General features: G+C 39.3%; 2 protein-coding genes across 7 annotated transcripts in view; both read right to left on the bottom strand.

Moving 5' to 3' along the window:
* The window catches only part of macf1b (microtubule actin crosslinking factor 1b), a 33,550-nt gene extending 27,612 nt beyond the window's left edge, over nt 1–5,938 (bottom strand). For 2 of the 5 annotated variants that reach the window (XM_053227770.1, XM_053227892.1), the window contains exon 1: nt 82–1,092. Coding sequence is in view for 2 of the 5 variants with exons in the window: in XM_053227922.1 (XP_053083897.1) it covers nt 82–249 (168 nt within the window). In the remaining 3 variants the exon portion in view is untranslated. Of the gene's footprint in view, nt 1–81; nt 1,096–2,173; nt 2,197–4,330 lie in introns of those variants that run through there. The other 3 variants (XM_034302667.2, XM_053227867.1, XM_053227922.1) reach the window with 3 other exon arrangements.
* A 723-nt stretch (nt 5,939–6,661) lies between these two features.
* Nucleotides 6,662–18,625, bottom strand: part of plecb (plectin b) — a 114,545-nt gene continuing 102,581 nt past the window's right edge. Inside the window, exons 34-37 of one of the 2 annotated variants that reach the window (XM_053227729.1) lie at nt 15,365–18,508; nt 7,982–15,096; nt 7,636–7,737; nt 6,662–7,470 (exon numbers count right to left, since the gene is read on the bottom strand). In XM_053227729.1, the coding sequence (XP_053083704.1) occupies nt 8,977–15,096; nt 15,365–18,508 (9,264 nt within the window). In that variant the 3' untranslated portion in view covers nt 6,662–7,470; nt 7,636–7,737; nt 7,982–8,976. The remainder of the gene's footprint in view (nt 7,471–7,635; nt 7,738–7,981; nt 15,097–15,364; nt 18,509–18,625) is intronic. The other variant, XM_053227748.1, reaches the window with a different exon arrangement.

Here is an 18,625-nt window from a genome sequence, read left to right as displayed (position 1 = left end):
CCCAGTGTGTGACGCAGTATAGACAGTAGACATTTTTTTAAACATGAAGCTACTGAATTTGCTTGGGCTGGTGGAACTCACTGCCGGATCCACAGGAGGCAGTCTCATCTCCATGCTCTTCAGCCAGTGGCGCAGTGCCCGGATCTGCCCTCGAAACTCAATCTGCCACTGGCTCCACTCTTCTGTGTCCATCCTGGGAAGTGTCAGGAGACATGCAGAGCACATTCTGTATACTCTGGTTTCTTGCATTTCAGGGCTCTTATATTACATACATGCTAAATTGCATGTAAAGTTCAATAAACAGCCGAGAGCCGTTATAGAGAAATTACATTTAAGCTTTTTTTTTATCAGTGTATTTACTATAGGTAATGACATGTGAGTGAATTTAATTTATACCATTTATAATACAAGAAGCAAAATAATACTTGAGATTAGAAAAACATGAATAATGCAATAGTCATGAAACTGAATTTCAAGTTTCCACAACATCCTTTATCCATTAAAAATGGTTTTATCTATGATTTGGTTAAATGCAGGTGTCAAATGACAGAAATTAGAAGAGTAGAAGCTAGTAGTCCTATAATGTTTCTGCTGAGATTCAGCAAAATGTTGGGCAAGAACCACAAAACTGGTCAAGCTAGAAGGCTAAAAATTGCTTAGAGGTGCAGGTTATTACCAATGACTGTGTATGAGTGGACGACATGGCACCATTTACTTCCATTCTGCAGTTTTGAAGCCTTTTTGGTCAAAATGGGAGATGCCAGCTTGTGAAAATCGGAGCCAGATTCTATGCAGTAGTCAGACAGTGGGTCCACCTCTCGTCATCCATATTAATGATGGGCACTGTATGTGAGTGCACACACTGAGACGCCTTAAGCTCCAACTAAGATGACGGCTAATTCAAAGTCGCAAGTACAGCAATATTAATTAATATGTAAAATCTTAAATTGTAGTCATATAATTTGCACATGTACATTGATTTTTACCATTGTCAGGAATAGTTTTTAGAGTTTTCATCAATCATAGTAATGCAAGTATAAGTATCTATTGTAAGGTACAAACTGAAAATATACTGGTAAACAGTAATTAGGGATAAGTAGGGAAAAAAAAAATCACTGTTCTAAATGATTTTCATCTAATTCTGACACCTGCAGTAAGTTACCCATCTGAATGGAGAAGTGCACTCTCTTTTGCTCCTCTTGTTCTTTTGGTGTGGTTCATTTAAAAAGGAATGACTGCCTAAGCTTAAAAGGATATTTCGAGTATTTGCTAAGGTCATACAGTCAATCACAGATGATCAGGAAATTTAGCTAGTGTTAGCTGCCTTGGTTTATGTCATCATTTTGTTCACAAACATTGGTTTGCTAGGTATAAGATCAGTACAATGAGCTAGCTTAGACATCAAAATCAGCAACATACCATACAAACTACAAAGAAGTTCCTGCTGAGGGTCTATTACAAGAGTTTACAGCAGAACAAGGCATGGTTTAGATACAGAACGGTAAAAATCTTTAGGTACATGTTGGAAAGTGCATGCACATTCATGAGGCTCCATTGTCATGCCCAAAACTGTCAATCACCTAAGAAAAAATATTGGGTGAAATATTAAGGTCAAATGAATGAGTTAAAATGACATAACACTATTACTGAAAAATAATTTGTGGAGATTTAACTTAAAATGGAATTGACTAATTCCTAGTGACTAACATGGGAATGGGCGGGATTGTAAAATTGTACTGCAAACAGCCATTAGATGGCCTCAGAGACATTTTGGCTTCATATTTGACTCCCTGTAATGATGCCCACACATATAGACAGTCATTGGTTATAACCTTATTGGATTCCAAGAAAGGTGAAGAGGTAACACGACGCAATTTTAACCTTGTGTCATAAGACATTAGCCTGTGTCTGTCTGCTTTTGAACATAATGTGTAATCAAATGAACAAATAATGAATTAAATTAAACAACAAAGCAACATTCTTTCAGGGGGCTGAGGATACCAACATATCTTTTCTATTATATTAGATTCCTGATTTAACATTTGCTTTATCTGAATGGCCATCTACTGTATACTGTAATGATTCTTGGAGCTAATTTAATATTAAATTTGCCAGATACATCGGTGCTCAGTTACTACTCAAAATTAGTAGCTACTGTATGTATTTGCCTTACCCATATCTTTTGCCTTCTGCATCCTGAAATTGGACATAAAAATATACTTACACAAAATTCAATCAAATACAAATGCAAACAAACATAGTATTTTATTACGATATTTCTATTTTATTGCTTATGACCGTTAGATGACGTGCATTGTAGCAATGTTATTGTGAGAGTTTGGGTTGATGCCTCTGCCTGCCACAAGGCAGAGCAACTCTGATAATGGGTTTGTGGAACTCTAACTACCATTCTCACCAGTGTCTTATTGTTGATTATGGATTTTTGTTCTTGCAACCCAGCTCAAAACCCCCTTTATCAGTCACTGCTCTTAATGGGTGACACTTTGGCTCTAGTGCTGTGTCATCTTAATGTCCCTCTGCACCTTTGTGTGGCAAAATGACAGCAAGAGACCCTATAGCTTCATGTAACTGAGTCTCCTTTGGTCCTGTGCTATCTCTGGTTGTGTGAACACAATCCCCACATTGATTGATCATCTGGTGCCATGATTGAGTGGGGTTCATGACAAGATACTTGCCTCTTTGCTAGGCAGTCTTCTATGCCTTTATGGTTCTGCCTACTTATCCTGAGCCCCACCTGAGTAGCTAGACTTAAAAGCAGTTTAAAAAAAAAAAAAGGGCAAGACTTCCCCTTAAGATTACAATTGACCTTCTGCCTGCACCCTGTCCTCCTCAAAGATGGATCTCCCAACTGAGGCTGCTGTCATAGAGAAAAACATGTGCAATGCCATCACCTCTGGTTTTATCCAAATGCCCTGCTGGTGCTTGGTTCTTCTTCACTGAGTGGACACTATCCTTGCATAACTACTGAGGACTCAACAGGTTCATAATTAGGAACCCACTACTTCTGTCATATGCTACAGGGATAACAATCCTTATTAGACTAACAGCTCACCAAGGCTTCTGTTGTGAAATGTTTAGTGAGAAGTTTGAGTAAACACCTTACTAGACAACATTAAGAAAAACCAAAAAAGCACAACAAGTTGAACATCTTTGACTAAATATTGAACCTCTTTGTATACTAGCTGTGAGGATATTAGCTCATTCAGCTCCATTTGTTATATCCTATGTAGGGCACAATCAAAGTGAATAGGATTTTGAGCAAGGCATCCTAGGAGAAGGTGGATTTTACTTGTAGCACATGGAAGAAATGTAAGATCAAGCTAAATAGTGATCACATTTCTGTTTAATCATGTGGCCTTTTAAATCCCCCAGAAAAAAACAACTTTAGATTCCTGGGTACTTCTGTCAGCCTATCTTCTTGCTTCCATCCCCAATCCAGTGGAAAAACTGAGACAGTGAACCAAGTCTTGGAAACAGCATTGATATGCCTTGTCACTGGAAACATCACATATGGGTCCTGTCTGGTTTTCAACCCACTCTCTTTCTGGAGCAGAAGTCTGAAGTGGTGGTGCCTGCTGCTGACCTGATGGTACATCATTTTTGGCCAAACCTGGAGGATCACTCTTGTTGAATGCCACCAGTTGGCAATAGGTCCTTACCAATCATAGAACACAGCATGCACCATCTTACTGTCCAGGACAGTGAGTGTTGCTGTCCACTCAGGATCTTCCTTCATGGGTGGATACTTAAATTGACTCACTAATACATTGCTGGCCCACTAATCCATTCCCGTCAGTGCTGTGTTGTACATGCTCCAGCTTCCCCGATCAACGTGAATAAATCCTATGTTCTATATCTCCTCACTGAAGCTTGTGGGCTTCAGTTGCATCATCAGTGGCCAGCCTACCTACACAGTTCATCGCCTCCTGGACTCCCACCAGGTGTGAGCACGGATGCAATGCCTGGTGGACTGGATAGGATTTGAACTCATCTCATGGACCTTAGCCTGATTTTAACCACATGGCCTGTGTTTCAGACTGTGATTTCTGCATGAGGGTTTGATCCATGCTCACGGGCAAGTGTAACAGTTATATCTAAAACTAACTTCTGGGGGGAAAAAGCACTTTCCTTCATGGACACCAGCTTGGTGACATTTGGTTGCTACATAGAGCTAAATACATATTTACACTCCCTAAGAGCAGTTATAACGCAGCAATTTAGACAATCATTTCGTGGAGATTTTTTTTTAAGTCTATACAGGTGTAATTTTTTTTCAGATCTCATATTTGGTACTTTTTTGGGGACTTACCTTATAATGTCCATCTTGGACAGGTGAAAGTGGTGTTATGGGCAGGGATTGAGCAGGAAGATGGTGGTCTTTTCCCAGAGATGGACATGGTAGAGGGGTGCTGACAAACTGTGCATAGCAACAGATGGGCTAAACTTAGTAATTGTCTACCTACCATAAGTGCACTTTGTAGGTAAACTTGGAAAAAGTGGCCTAGAAATGTAGTTACAAGGTAATATACCTAATGAACAGGCAACATTAGAAATAAACATTTAATATAGTTTTATAATGTATATTGTATCATTATATACTAACATAGTACATATTGTTAAATATAACCTAAACTGTTGTCAATCTATACAGTTGCCCTACAGAATTATTGGCATCCTTCATTAAAATGAGGAAGAATAAAAAAAAACATGCAATAAGTGATTTTTTTTTAACAAAGTGAAGTTTTTTAAATATTGCATTTTTTCTACATGACTCTGGTTTCAGAATTATTGGCAATTATTCGTATCACTTCCGTGTATAGTCCCATTTTGTCTCCATATATGCTGATTGTGTGCATGACCAAAGAGTTTGATTTTGGTCCCATCTGACCATAACACACAATGCCAGCTGTAGTTCTGATGATGCTTGGTGACCTTTAGGCACTGCATTATGTGAGATACTCTCAGAAAATGCTTCTTTCTTTGCAACACTTCCAAACAGCTTGTTGTATTAGAAGTGATGTTATGAAACAGTTGTACCACAAGAGTCAACTAAACTGTGCAATTCTAAAAGTGTGATCTGTGGTCTCTCTCTCTTCCCTCCTTCACCATCCTCCTAACTGTGTGTGAAGACTAGGGGTGTAAACCTCAGTCTTTCATGCAAGATGATTTTGATTAATAAGGCAACGATTCGATATTTGACGATATCACAGAATCTGCTACTATACGATACAATTCAATTTAGTAGCCTGTGACCAACTTTGCTCAGTATCTGGGGTAGGACTACCATTCATTTGCGAATGAAGATGATGCAGAAGTCCCATTTTATGTATCAGAGTTATGGGAAATTACTGTGCTATTAATTTATTTACACATCAGTTTAAATTAAATGAGTTATTTTTTACACACCACTTGTTTGTATGATTGATTTATGATTGTTGCATTGATTCATTTCCTTTTAAATCAACGCATTTATCCAAATCATCAGATTGTTACATGCCTAGTCGGGACAGTGTGCTTACAGGTCCAATTCCTGGGAAATTTCTAACTGTTCAAAGAAATCTGAAACTTTTTGTTATTGTCGTAATTGTACCTAATATATTTCTAACTGCTTATAAACAATTTTATATCCATTACCTAATTGGTGCAGGTCAATGCCCTGTCTCTTTTGTGTTAAAAGTCTTTTGGCTTTTCACAATGTAAGTGATTTTACATTTAACATGTAACCTCATTTTTATACCTCAGGGTAACATGACATGGTTAACGGTAACAACACAGTTCCTAGGAACTGTGAGGAAATGAAAAAGAAGTTTTAAAGTATGACAATTTATATGCATTTATTTAAAATATTCCTTAGGGCCATCACATTTTTGAGAGAAAATATTATTATAATAATAGTACTATTTTAAAAAATGGTTAAAAAAAAGGAAAAGAAAAGAAAAAAAGAAATAGTTTCACCTACTGTTTGAGTTGATAATAATAATAATAATAATAATAATAATAATAATATTACACACAAATATCTATCTATCTATCTATCTATCTATAAAATATATAAAATAAACATTAAGCAATAATGCAAATGTTCAACTCAAACAATATTTGCAACTATTGTTTGATAAAGAAACCATTTTTTGCTTATTTTTATGAAGTGCCAGTAATTCTTCCTATTCAGTGTTATGAATGATGACACTGTAGATGACCTTATTTACTGTTATTTTGCCATTATTGTTACCTATTCATTAAACCCCCGTTGTTACCTGTCAAAGTACTGTTGGTGAATTTTCAATTAAATCAATTTTTTTTCAATTAAATCAATTAATTACATTTCAATTATTTGAATAATGATCATGTTAAAGAATTTTTAAAACCAACTGTGTATTTATGTAGATAATTATAATGTAGATAATTAAAATGGAATAAAATTAAACCTATTACAAAGGTAGATGTAGAAGAAATTGAGTGGCCCAATCTAAAAAGAAAAAGTAATATTCTTAAAAAAAAAAAAAAAGTTGTGGATATTAACTTTTTTCCTAAAGATGAACAACTGCAATGTAGACCATTACAACTCTATTCTATTTGTATTTAAAAATTTTTGTCTGAGAAAGACCTTTATAAGACAGAGAGGTATAGAAGACATAGATGATATTTCCATAATCCTTTTATTTACATAGAATATGAGGTTATTCTTAATTTCCTCCCAGCATTATATACGTCATGCACAGGTCAGTTTGGATTTCATACATTTGTAGTAATAAGGTTTTAACCTCATAATGACACTTAACATGGAATTCATATATGTCTGCTCTTCATCTCAATTTTCTAAAATGTCATATTAAGTTAGTAAACCATGCAAAGCAAATATATTACAGAACATGATATCAAAATAAACAAAATGGAAACCAAATATGAAGATATACACAAGTCAAGTAGTTGCAAGAAAATAAACAGTGGATTAGAAGAAACACTGTTAAAAATCGACTGTTATAAAGGCTTTGTTAAAAATGGAGAAACAAAAAAACTTACTCCCACAATATATCCTAATACACTAATTTGTATTGCTGAACTCAAGCTTGTGTAGAATACAGTAGCATACACTGGACAAGGGGAACCAGGGGAATGCATATTAAATGCTTTACACTGCCTAATAGTACTGTGAAATGAGAAATTAGAAAATATTATAGGAAGTAGAACATTACTGTCCAAATGTTTTTCAGGAAAATTATATTTAGTCTTTAATAGAAAACAGTGGCTCACAAGGAGTATTTTTGCCAAAATTAAGTTTGTGTGTGAACAGTGTGGATGGTAATGCCGTAAAATGTTCAGCCGATGACAGTCAATTGCTGGTATGATATTCAAGGAAAACTTCAGGGTAACCCTAGCCTCTACCTTCTCTGAGCAAATGATACTGTAGAAGCAACAGAAGAAAGGAATGAAAGGCTCACTGCAGATCTAAAAAACAAAAACAAAAAATGGATACTATGAAACAACAAAAACCAAAAAATGTCAACAAAAAAACAAATGTATGAAACAGAATGTGTACTAGACCATCATTTGTGCACAAATATAAACAACCTGGATATGTAATTAAATTTTATAATTAAAACAGCAGCTTACCTGAATGTTTGGAGCTGAGGGCTGATGGCAAGCATCAATTGTACTGCTCAAGAGCACACTAACACTCTCTTCCATTACTACAGCTTTGGTTATAGATAAACACTGGAAAAAATAAAAAGAGACAGGGAAACCAGGTTAAATCATCAGTGACTGTTGCACACTTGATTCATGATCTAATAATCAAGATGAGTCTGTGGAAAGGAAATTACATTAAATTGCAGCAATATTATACATAAATATAAAATATGTTATGTTAAAATACTAAATCTTTAGACCCATGGCCTTATCAAGTAATTGGATAACAGGAAGAGATCTGGTTTTAAAATATATTGTTGATTTAACTTACAAGTATCAAATGCTCAGCATCACATTCAGGTTTGTCCAGATGCTATGAGTAGAGGTAGGGTCAGACATCTTAAATCTTCTTGGCACAATACACCAGGAACACTTGAATGAAATGACTGTGAACTGTGTAGGTGTTTCACGATGGCAGGGGATACTGGTGCTCTTAATTATTGTTTTATAAAGGACATTTAGATGTTAATAAATAAGGCATATACCTCCACATTAGGGAAGAAGTGTGAATAGTGGCATAGTTCATGTTACTTTAAGTGTGCTTTCCTCCTCCAGTGTTAACATCAAAATTTCATGTAATATTTCTCTCTATACATTCAGCAATATTATTTGCATGACGCTACTTCTTCCATGATGGCATGTTCTTTTAACTAGCCATATACATGCATAAAAAAAAAAACATATGTATACTTTTAATCTTGTTAATATAATTTTCTTGTCCATGTCGGCATATTTCCTGGTTTGTTAACTTGAAAACAAATCCAAGTAAAAAATAAAGACATCTTAAATTAAAGTATAAATGCAGGCTAGAAGTAGTAGTTAATTAAAGTACTCTCTGTAAAAAAAATCACTAGCTAGTTAATGTAGTTAACCATAATAACATGTCCTATAAAATCAGCAGTGGTATTTGAGTAATGGACAAAACGCTCACCATTACTCGGGTATTACAAATGATCTGAAGTTAGAAGAAAACTTTGAGGATGAAAAATTGTCATGGTTGACTATACAATGCATAGTATTTAAGCACCCAAACTACATATAATGGGACACTGTCACCAGTCCCCAATAAGAACATAACAGTAGTTTCTGGAATGCACTTTTCTATGACAAAAACATGCAAATTAAAATTAATAAATAAATCTTTGTTTTCTGCAGTTGTAGTGTGTAGTGGGGGAATTAATTTAAAAACTATCCTCTTTAGAGCTACAAGGTTGTATCACTGACAGTGCTGTGAGATTTTGGGCTAAGTGCATAGCAGGGGCAGTATTAGAATCTGCGAGTATAACTGCTGGATGTGTAGGAAGATGAGGAGAAGTTCATGCTGAAGCCGGAACCAGTGGCATCAAAGCTTCCTCTTCTTGAGCCTGATCTAGATCCCGTCCTGGATCCAGATCTTGAGCCGGCAGCAGACCCAGCACCACTGATATTGAATGGACTGTAAAGGCCTTTACTAGACTGTGAACAGGCTTCTAGCAACCTTAGCCCAGTTCCTTCCTCAACCATGCTTCTGTCCATTGCATCCTTGTAGGAGATCTTCAGTTTAGTTTTGGGGCATGTGAGGTATTTGGAATAAGCACTCACATCCCTTAGCTTTTGGGCTGTGCGGACATCTATAATAGCTTTCTTGATTGCCTCTTCCAGAGAGACTCTTCCTTCAGCCTCTGGTTCAATAAGCCCACCAGTAAGATATTGCACCTCCAGAAAACGCTGACCAGCTTCATAATACAGCCAGCCTTTCTTAAGGGCTTGAGCAGCAGACATTTTCACTTTGGTTCTAGGATCCTCAAATCCATTGAAGGCTTTCTGTGCTAGGTTAATTCTGTCAACCATTATCTTATCTAGAAGACCCTTATTGGTTGCATCAACAACAGAATACTTTTGCCCAGTTGATGGGTCTATTATGCCACCGGTGCAAGCTTGTGCCTCCAGCAGCCTTTGCCCAGTGATGCTGTCCACTATGTTTCTGTGCATGGCTTCAGTGACTGAAATCTTCTCAAGAGTGTCTGTATCAAGAATGCCAGCCACAGGTCCAGTCTCCTCAGTTGGATCATTCCACACAGTTGCAGGTGTTTTGATGGATGGTATGGGACTCATTGGATAGGATGAAGAGGATCCAACGGATGATGACCGGGAGCGAAAGCCACCCATGTTTCCAGACAACATGTCAGCAAATTCTGTAATGGCAAGGTTGCCAGAGCGATATTGGTCAAGAGCGGACTGATCAATAAGACCTCTTGCCAGAGCATCAGCAATGTCATACTGGCGACCTGACCTTCTGTCAATGATTATGGACTTCTCTTCACCATCCGATGATGTCATTGTGATTTCTTCCCATTCACATTCCTGCTCTGCAAGTTCAAGGTATGTTTGGTGATCAATGAGCCCTTTGCGATAGGCTTCATACACAGACATTTCTTTGCCTGACTCAGGATCGACAATAACAACTCTGCGTTTACGAACAGAGGATTTGGAGGATGTCGTTCTCTCTCGTTTCTTCTCCTTTAAGAGTAAAAGCAAGAGATCGGTCTCTGGGTCTACAATGCATCTATCCTTTAGCTGCAGATAGGTTAGATTCTCCTCTGTGTTTGGGTCAAAAAAGCCCTTGGTATCATCAGATGGATCAGTGAGGATCTCATTCATTTCTTCATCAAAGAATCCACGGTTGTAAGCCACTTCTACAGGCAAGCGGTGACTCTCCTCAGGGTCAATGATTCCTCCAGTTGCAATCTGAGCTTCAAGAAGACGAATTCCGTGGTCTTTGAGAATCAGACCTTTTTTCATAGCCTGGAAGAGTGAGATGGTTTTACCTGTATAAGGATCTCGGTATCCAGTTACAGCCCGTTCAGCAGACATGAGCTTGTCTTTAAACTCTGGGCCCACAATTCCCATCTTCACAGCTTCACTTACTGTTAATTTGAGATTCTTAATTGGGTCAATGATGTATCCTGTAGCTGCTTGGGCTTCCAGCAATTCAAAGGCAGTCCCTGGCCTGATCATATTTTTCTTCATGGCTTGGTATATAGAAAGACGGTCTTTAGATGCTTCCACAAACACACCAGCAATACTGCTTGTGCCCTCAAGGTATTTCTTAAGCCTGCTGCTCACCTCATCAACTGTTAACAGACCCTCATTAAGTGCAGAGACAGTTTCTGCATCAATTATTTGTGAGCGTATCAATTCTTCCATTGTGATTTCTTTTCTGAGACCCTTAAACATTGGTCTTTTTTCTGCTAAAGGCAGCACATACAGTCCATCTTTATCAAGCCTGCATCTCTTGAGCAGTTGTGCATATGAGAGTTTTTCATTTGTTACAGGATCAACATATCCTTTAACTTCATCATTAAGTTTCTCATATGTTTCTTTGTTGACATAGCCACGTTGTGTAGCAACATCTGCTGGAAGATGGAAGTTGAATTCTGGATCTATTATACCACCAGTTGCTGTCTGAGCCTCAAGTAGCCTTAAAGCGTAGTCTTCTGGCACAAGGTCCTTTTTCATTGCCTGGAAGAGGGAAATTATTTTGCCACTGTATGGATCCTTATACCCAGTGACTGCTCTTTCTGCTGACAGAAGTTTGTCATGAATTTCTGGCCCTACCACACCTTTGCGCACGGCTTCATCAACTGTGAGCATCTCATTCTTGACAGGATCAATGATAAACCCAGTGGCTGCCTGGGCTTCCAAGAGGATAATTGCATCTTCTGGATTCATAAGCCCTCTCTTCATTGCCTGATAAACACTGGTTTTAGATTTGGAATCAGGAGCCACACCAGCAATGCTGCCAGTACCAAACAAGTATTGTTTAACACTCTGTAACTCCATGATCTCACGAATGGTCTTCTTCCCTTGCTTTAGGAGGTTGAATGTTTCTAGGTCAATTATACGGGCACTATAGAGTTCTTCAATTGTGACCCGGCGTCTGCCCATGTTACATGACTTGATGTTCTCCCCTCTGATGATTTCTCTCTGCTCCATTATCTCAATGATTATAATAATCATTCTCTCTTTAGTTATTTTGCCAGAACGATATTCATCCATGAGTTTTGTCCTTTCTTCTTCAGGTAGCAGATTTGAGTTCATGACATCCCAGAGGGACATTGAGCCTTGAGCAAGGCCTTCAATTGGGAGGTCAACCTGAGTACTAGATAGATCGCTCTGGGTTTGTTCTTCAGTATAAAGGTAAGTCTTTTCGACCACTGTTGGTGCCTGTGGTTTGGACAGTCGTAAGAGGTTTAAGCCTGTCTCAGGATCTGTCATACACTTGTCTTTTAACTGTTTATATGACACATTCTCATCAGTATCAGGGTCAGAGAAGGTTTTGATTATGTCTGAGGCTTCAGCCATAATGTTGGCCATTTCCTTGCTGAAATATCCCCGCTGGCATGCCACATCAGTGGGAATCCGATGACTGTTAACTGGATCAATAATTCCTCCAGTGGTAATCTGTGCCTCTAAGAGAGGCATGGCATGGTCTTTGGGTATAAGCTCTTTTTGCATGGCTTGAAACAAGGAGACAATTTTGCCTGTGAATGGGTCTTTGTAGCCAGTAACGGCTTTTTCAGCAGTGAGAAGTTTTTCATGAAGTTCAGGTCCCACAAGACCTGCTTTAACAGCATCATCAACTGTGAGAAACTGATTCTTTACAGGATCCACCAAGAAACCTGTAGCAGCCTGGGCCTCAAGCAGAGCAATTCCTGTGTCCTGTCTCAAAAGCTTCTTTTTCATTGCTTGATAAATGCCAAGCTTTTCTTTTGTAGGTTCAAGGTATATACCAGCAATGCTGTCAGAGCCTTGTAGGTACTTATTAACAGAGTTGATTTTGCTGACTTCATCTGGAGTCTTCTTGCCTTGTTGAAGCAAATCATAGGTAGACTTATCAATAATTTTGGAGTCCAAAAGGGATTTAGCTGGGACAGGAGCCCTAAGCCCTTTGAAACTGGACTCTTCTTGTTTCTTGGCTTCTCTGTCTTCCACAATTGTGACTACAATCTTTATTATCTTCTCAATTTTCACTTTTCCAGATCTGTACTGCCTGAGTAAATCAAGTCGTTGTTCCTCAGTAAGATATTCAGAATTGATTATCTCCCAGATGGTAACTTTTCTGCCTTTAAATGGTCCACTCTGTAACTCTACTGATGCCTGTGTCATTGCTTCTTTGGTCTGTGCTTCAGTGTACTTCTGCTCCTCTTTGGCATTGATTGCTTGTTCTGACAAGGGCAGAAGCTGAAGCCCAGTCTTTTTGTCAGTAATACATCTCTTCTGAAGCTGCTGATATGTGACATACTCCTGTGTGTTCGGATCATAGAAACCCTTGATGTCTTCTGTTGGGTTAGTCAAGACCTTATATGTTTCACTGTCAAAGTAACCCCGCTTGTAGGCAATGTCATGTGGAATGCGGTGGCTTTTAACTGGATCTATGATGCCTCCTGTTGCCAGTTGTGCATCAAGAAATCTGATTCCCTGGTCTTTGTTAATCAGTTCTTTTTTCATTGCCTCAAAGAGAGACACTGTTTTTCCGGTGTAAGGATCCCTGTAGCCAGTGACAGCTCTTTCTGCAGACAGCAGTTTTTCATGTAGCTCAGGGCCAACAACACCTGCTTTTACAGCTTCATCTACTGTAAGGTTCTGCTTTTTCACAGGGTCTATGATATATCCAGTTGCTGCTTGAGCTTCTAAGAGAGTCAGAGCAGGGCCTGGCCTCATCACATCATTTTTCAAAGCCTGGTAGAATGACATTGTCTCTTTAGTTGAGTCGATGACTACGCCTGCAATGCAGTTGCTTCCCTTCAGAGCCCTGTGTACAGACTCCATCTCAGACACCTCTTTGACAGTCTTATTTCCTTTATGTAACTTGTTATACAGATCTTTGTCAATAACTTTTGATTCCAATAGCTCTGCTGCAGGAACAGGTGCTCTAAGGCCATCAAATTCAAGCTCATTTGCTTTCTCTTTTTCTTCAGCAACAGTGATTATAATCTTGATGATCTTTTCTACTGTAATCTTGCCTGTTTTGTACTGGCGAATTAAATCCTTTCTCTGGTCTTCTGTAAAGTATTCAGAATTAATTATCTCCCAAATTGTAATAGTCTTTCCTTTGAATCTTCCAAATGGCACAGACACAGTTGTCTTATTGAAAATGTCCTTAGTTTCCTCATCCGTGAATGCTTTGGCATTAAGAGCAGCCGTTTCTGAAACAGGTAGGAGAAGTAATCCTGTTTCAGGATCTGTGATGCACCTCTTCATCAACTGCAAGTATGTGAGATTTTCTTGGGTGTTTGGATCAAAGAATCCTTTTGTGTCATCAGAGGGGTCCTGGAGAATTTTGTTCATCTCTGCATCGAATTGACCTTGCTTATAGGCTGTTTCAATTGGTACACGGTGGCTGTTGACTGGGTCAATGATTCCCCCTGTTGCAATTTGAGCCTCAAGCAGTCTGATGGCATGGTCTTCCAAAATAAGACCTTTCTTCATGGCTTCAAAGAGTGAAATCTTTGCCCCTGTATAGGGATCCTTGTAACCAGTGACAGCTTTCTCAGCAGATAGCATTTTGTTATGAAGTTCAGGGCCTATAAGACCTTCCTTCACTGCCTCATTGACAGAAAACTTCTTGTTATTAATAGGATCGATGATGTATCCAGAGGCTGCCTGTGCTTCTAGTAGTACTAAGCCAGTGCCAGGAGCAATTTTCTTCTCTTTGATGGCTTGATAAATGGGCATTTTATGGTTTGGATGAACAAGCAAGCCCCCGATACAGTTACTGCCCTTAAGCATAGTCTTAAGTTTTTCTGTCTGGCTAAGCTCATGCACTGTGATCTTGCCTTTGGTTAAATTATCATACTCCTTTTCGCGCAAGAGGCCTACTTCTAACAGGCGGAGTGCTGGAACCTTCTCACGAATGCCATCAAAAGATAAAGCAGAGTCTCCATTTCTACTGTCCACTTCAACACTCTGTCCATTAAGGTCTCTAGCTTGGTTCTCCGTTTCCCTTTGTTGTTTCTGAATGACTTCAAGCTGCATAAGCTTTTCACGTAATTTTTTGTTTTCTTCAGCAAGCTGTTTTTCCTGCTCAAGCTTTTTCTTCTCAAGCTCTTGCATCTCTTTTTGTTTATTGAGGATTTCGTCTTCAGCTTCCTTTTGTTTCTTAAGAGCAGCATCCATGGTGGCCTGAAGTTTATTCTTCTCCTCTTCCAATTGTTTTCGCTGGCGGTCTTGTTCCTCTTTTAGAGCTCTTGATTTTTTAACTTCTTCTTCAAACTGGCTTTCTAGTTTCTTTTTCTCTTCTTCAATTAGTTTTTCTTTCTTCAGCAACTGTTCCTTTTCTAAGATGAATGTCTCCTGAAGGATTGTTTTCTCCTGTTTAATTTGTTCCTGTTGAGCATTTGCCATCTAGAGAGGAAGAGAAAGAATTATTAGATCACAATAAACTTTTCTACACAAAGCAAGTGTATTGTATAAAAATACCTGATTAAGTACTTATTAAACAGTTAGTATAAAGGGAAAGAATATATCTTGGAAACATAGTTAATTAAGAAAATATTTCAGAGAATATGACAGTGACAAATAAAATCTTTATACTCTCATTTAAGCAATGTTAGTTTTCAGGGAGAGGGTTAATGACATAAGCCGCATATTTACACCATGATTAATACAATACCTCTTTAGACTTTTTCTGCAAATCTTCAGCCTCTTTTTTCAATTTATCCTTTTCTCTTTCAAGTTCAGCAATTGATCTGCGTAGCTCCTCAGCTTCTTTGATACTGGTTATGTGCTGTACTTCCAGTTTTTTGGTCTCTTCCTCAAGTCGCTGCTGCATCAGCTGTTTGTCTTCAAGCAGCTTCTGAGCCTGCTCTTGTGCCATGTCCTTTTGTCTCTGAAGCATTTCTGCTTCAGCTCGCAGCTTGGATGCTTCCTGAATAGCTTGCATTTTTTCTTTAAGCATTTTTTCGGCAAGTGCCCTTTGCTGAACAAGGTCAGACTCTGCTATCTGTCTCATGCGTGCAGCCTCTTGAGCCTCTATACTGAGTCTAGCAGCTTCTTCAGCTAACTTTTTCATGTTCTCAGCTTCCTCAGCCAGAAACTTCTGTGTGTTATCTTTGTCCTTTCTGATAAGACGCTGATTCTCCTCTTCTATTCTGAGCTTGAGTTTGATGAGCTCCTCCATTTGAATCTTAACCTTGAATAGTTCATCCTCTACCTGGGCCTTTTGTTTAACAGCATCACTGACCTCATCCTTAAGACGATGAAGCTCCTCATCGAGGAGGGATTTCTGTTTGTCAGTTTCATCCAGTTGCAGTTTCACCTTAGTAAGCTCTTGCTCGACCTGAGATTTCTGCTTAAGGGTTTGCTCGGCCAGCAATTTGTGCTTCGCCATTTCTGCATCGGCTTGTTGTTTCTGTTTCAGTGCAGCAGCTTCTGCCTGAGCACGTTTGGCTGCTTCTAACTCAGCCTCTTTTCTCAGTCTCTCAGCGTCCTCCTGTGCTTTGCCCTGGCTGGCAGCTTCAGCTTCAGCAGCTTGCCGCTGAAGCTCTGCCTCTTCTGCTTTTTGATGAAGAAGGGCTGCCTCTTTTTCTGCCTTCTCTTTGGCCTTATTTGCATCTTCAACAAGCTTTTTAGCTTTCTCATACTCTTCCTTCAGCTTTAGCTGTACAATTTTGTCTTCCTTCTGTTGCACAAGGACACTCTGGACTTGGTGTTCAGCAAGATTACATCTCTGCGCTGCTTCTTTTGCTGCAAAAATCTGTTTCTCAGCCTCTTTATCAGCATCCTCCTTCTGCTTTTTGGCCTCTTCTGCCTTCTTTTTGAGACGCTCCACCTCTTCTTGGGCAGTCTGGCGCTGTCGAGCTGCTTCTTCCTCTGCTGCGGCAATCTTTTTAACTTTTTCTTCAGCTTCCCGCCTTCTGTTCTCTTCCTCCAAGGCAAGTTTACGGAATTTTTCTGCTTCTTCTTCAGCCCGCAACTTACTCTGCAGGGTTTCGTCTGCAATATTCTTCAGTTTATTTAATTCAAGCTCCAAATCAAGCTTACCAGATGATGCCTTCTCAAAATTAAGTTTTAAGATACGGATCTCCTCTTCAACAACTCTTCTCTGTTTGAGGGTTTCATCTACAATTGCTTTCTGTCTCTCTAATTCCACATCAGAAGATTTCTTGAGCTGATTTATCTTCTCCTCAATGTCTTGCTTGTGCTGGCTTGCTTGATCTTCAAGAGCCTTCCTTTGGTATGCCTCATCCTCAGCTTGCCTTCGGAGACGCTCATTTTCTGCCTCTTTCTCTTTGAGCGCGATCTCTGCTTCTGTTTTAAGGCAAGTAGCCTCATTGATTGCTGCAAGTTTTTCTTTCAGTATTCTTTCAGCTTCTGCTCTTTGTCTGGCAGCTTCCTCCTCGGCTACCTGCCTCTGCCTTTTTGCCTCTTCAGCGATTGCACGAAGTTTAGCTGCTTCTTCTGCAAGTTCCCTCATTTTAGCAGCTTCAGCTTCAAGAAGCTCTTTTCTCTCTACAATGTTAGACATACTTTCCTTCTCAGCTTTGGATTTTAGCTGTATAAGTATGTCCATTTCACTTCTTACCTTGGCCAGTTCATCTTCAAGCTGCTTCCGCTGTTGCACAGCAGCAATTACCTCATTCTTTAAGCGGTACAGCTCATCCTCAAGCAGGGATCTCTGCTGCTCTGCATGCTCAAAGTCAGCCCTTAGACGGATGAGTTCCTGTTCAGCAGAGAGCTTCTGTTGAGCTGTACATTCAGCCAGTTTCCTCTGCCTCTCCAGTTCTTGCTCTGCCATATCTTTCTGTTTCAGGGCAGACTCTTCAGCTTTGGCCCTTTTCTTTGCCTCACGCTCAGCCTCTTCTTTCTGCTTCTCTGCTTCTTCCTGGGCAAGAGACTTTTTGTGGGCTTCTTCCTCAGCCTGGAGCCTTAGACGAAGGGCCTCATTGGCTTTTTGTCTCCATTTTTCTAGCTCTTTTTCAGCTCCCTCCCTTGCCTTGTCTGCTTCCTCGGATTGCTTTTTGAGGCGTTCAGCTTCCTCTTGCAGCTGAATGACAGTCCCATGCTTTTCTTTAAGTGACTCTTCAAGTTTTGATGTCTTTTCCATATAAGACATGCGCTTTTGCTCTTGCTCAATAGCTGCGCTTTTCTGTGCTGCTACATGAGCAACATGGATCTGTCTTTCCTTTTCCACCTCAGCCTGTTTCATCCGTCTCTCTGCCTCCTCTGCTTGCATCCTGAGCTGGTTGAGGTCCTCCAAGGCTTTTTGCTTCTGCTTAGCAGCCTCTCTTTCTGCTTCGGACTTCAACTTTAGCTCCTCCTCTGCCTTGCGTTTTTTCTGAGTTTCTTCAGTGACCTGTTTGCGGAGCTTCTCTGCCTCCTCTTGAGCTGCTTTACGGAGTCTTTCTGCCTCAGCAGCATTGTCCCTTAGCTGTTTCAGTTCTGCCTCTGCAGTGGATTTCTGCTTTAATATAGTTTCCAGCTGGACTTTGATAATATGCATCTCCCCTTCTATTTTGTCTCGACTCTGATGAGCCTCATCCACCAGCTGACTTTTTAATTTGATCTGCTGTTCTGACATTATTTTGAGCTCATGCAACTCTTGCTGAATATTATGCTTTTGGTTCTCAGCATCCACAGAAACGATCTCTCTCTTTCTAACTTCTTCTTCCATCATGCGTTTGAGTTCCTGTGCCTCTTTCTCTGATTTGGCAATTGCTTTTTTATGAGCTTCAGCTAGCTGCTTCTGTTTTTCTAACTCAGCTTGCATTTCAGCCATTTTTCTCCTCTCCTCCTCTTTAAGTTTCTCAGCAGCTTTCTGTATTAGTGGAAGCAAATGGTAAAGAAAATTATGATTATGAGCAAGCATGACAGGATGTTATGGTTAAGGTTAAGGTTATTTTTTTAGTTCAAAGAAAGATGCACACATGACAAA

Source organism: Pangasianodon hypophthalmus, chromosome 1 (genome assembly GCF_027358585.1).
Source record: "Pangasianodon hypophthalmus isolate fPanHyp1 chromosome 1, fPanHyp1.pri, whole genome shotgun sequence".
NCBI classification, from domain to species: domain Eukaryota; kingdom Metazoa; phylum Chordata; class Actinopteri; order Siluriformes; family Pangasiidae; genus Pangasianodon; species Pangasianodon hypophthalmus.
Note: the sequence above shows the minus strand (reverse complement) of the source record. Positions and strands in the feature narration are given on the sequence as shown.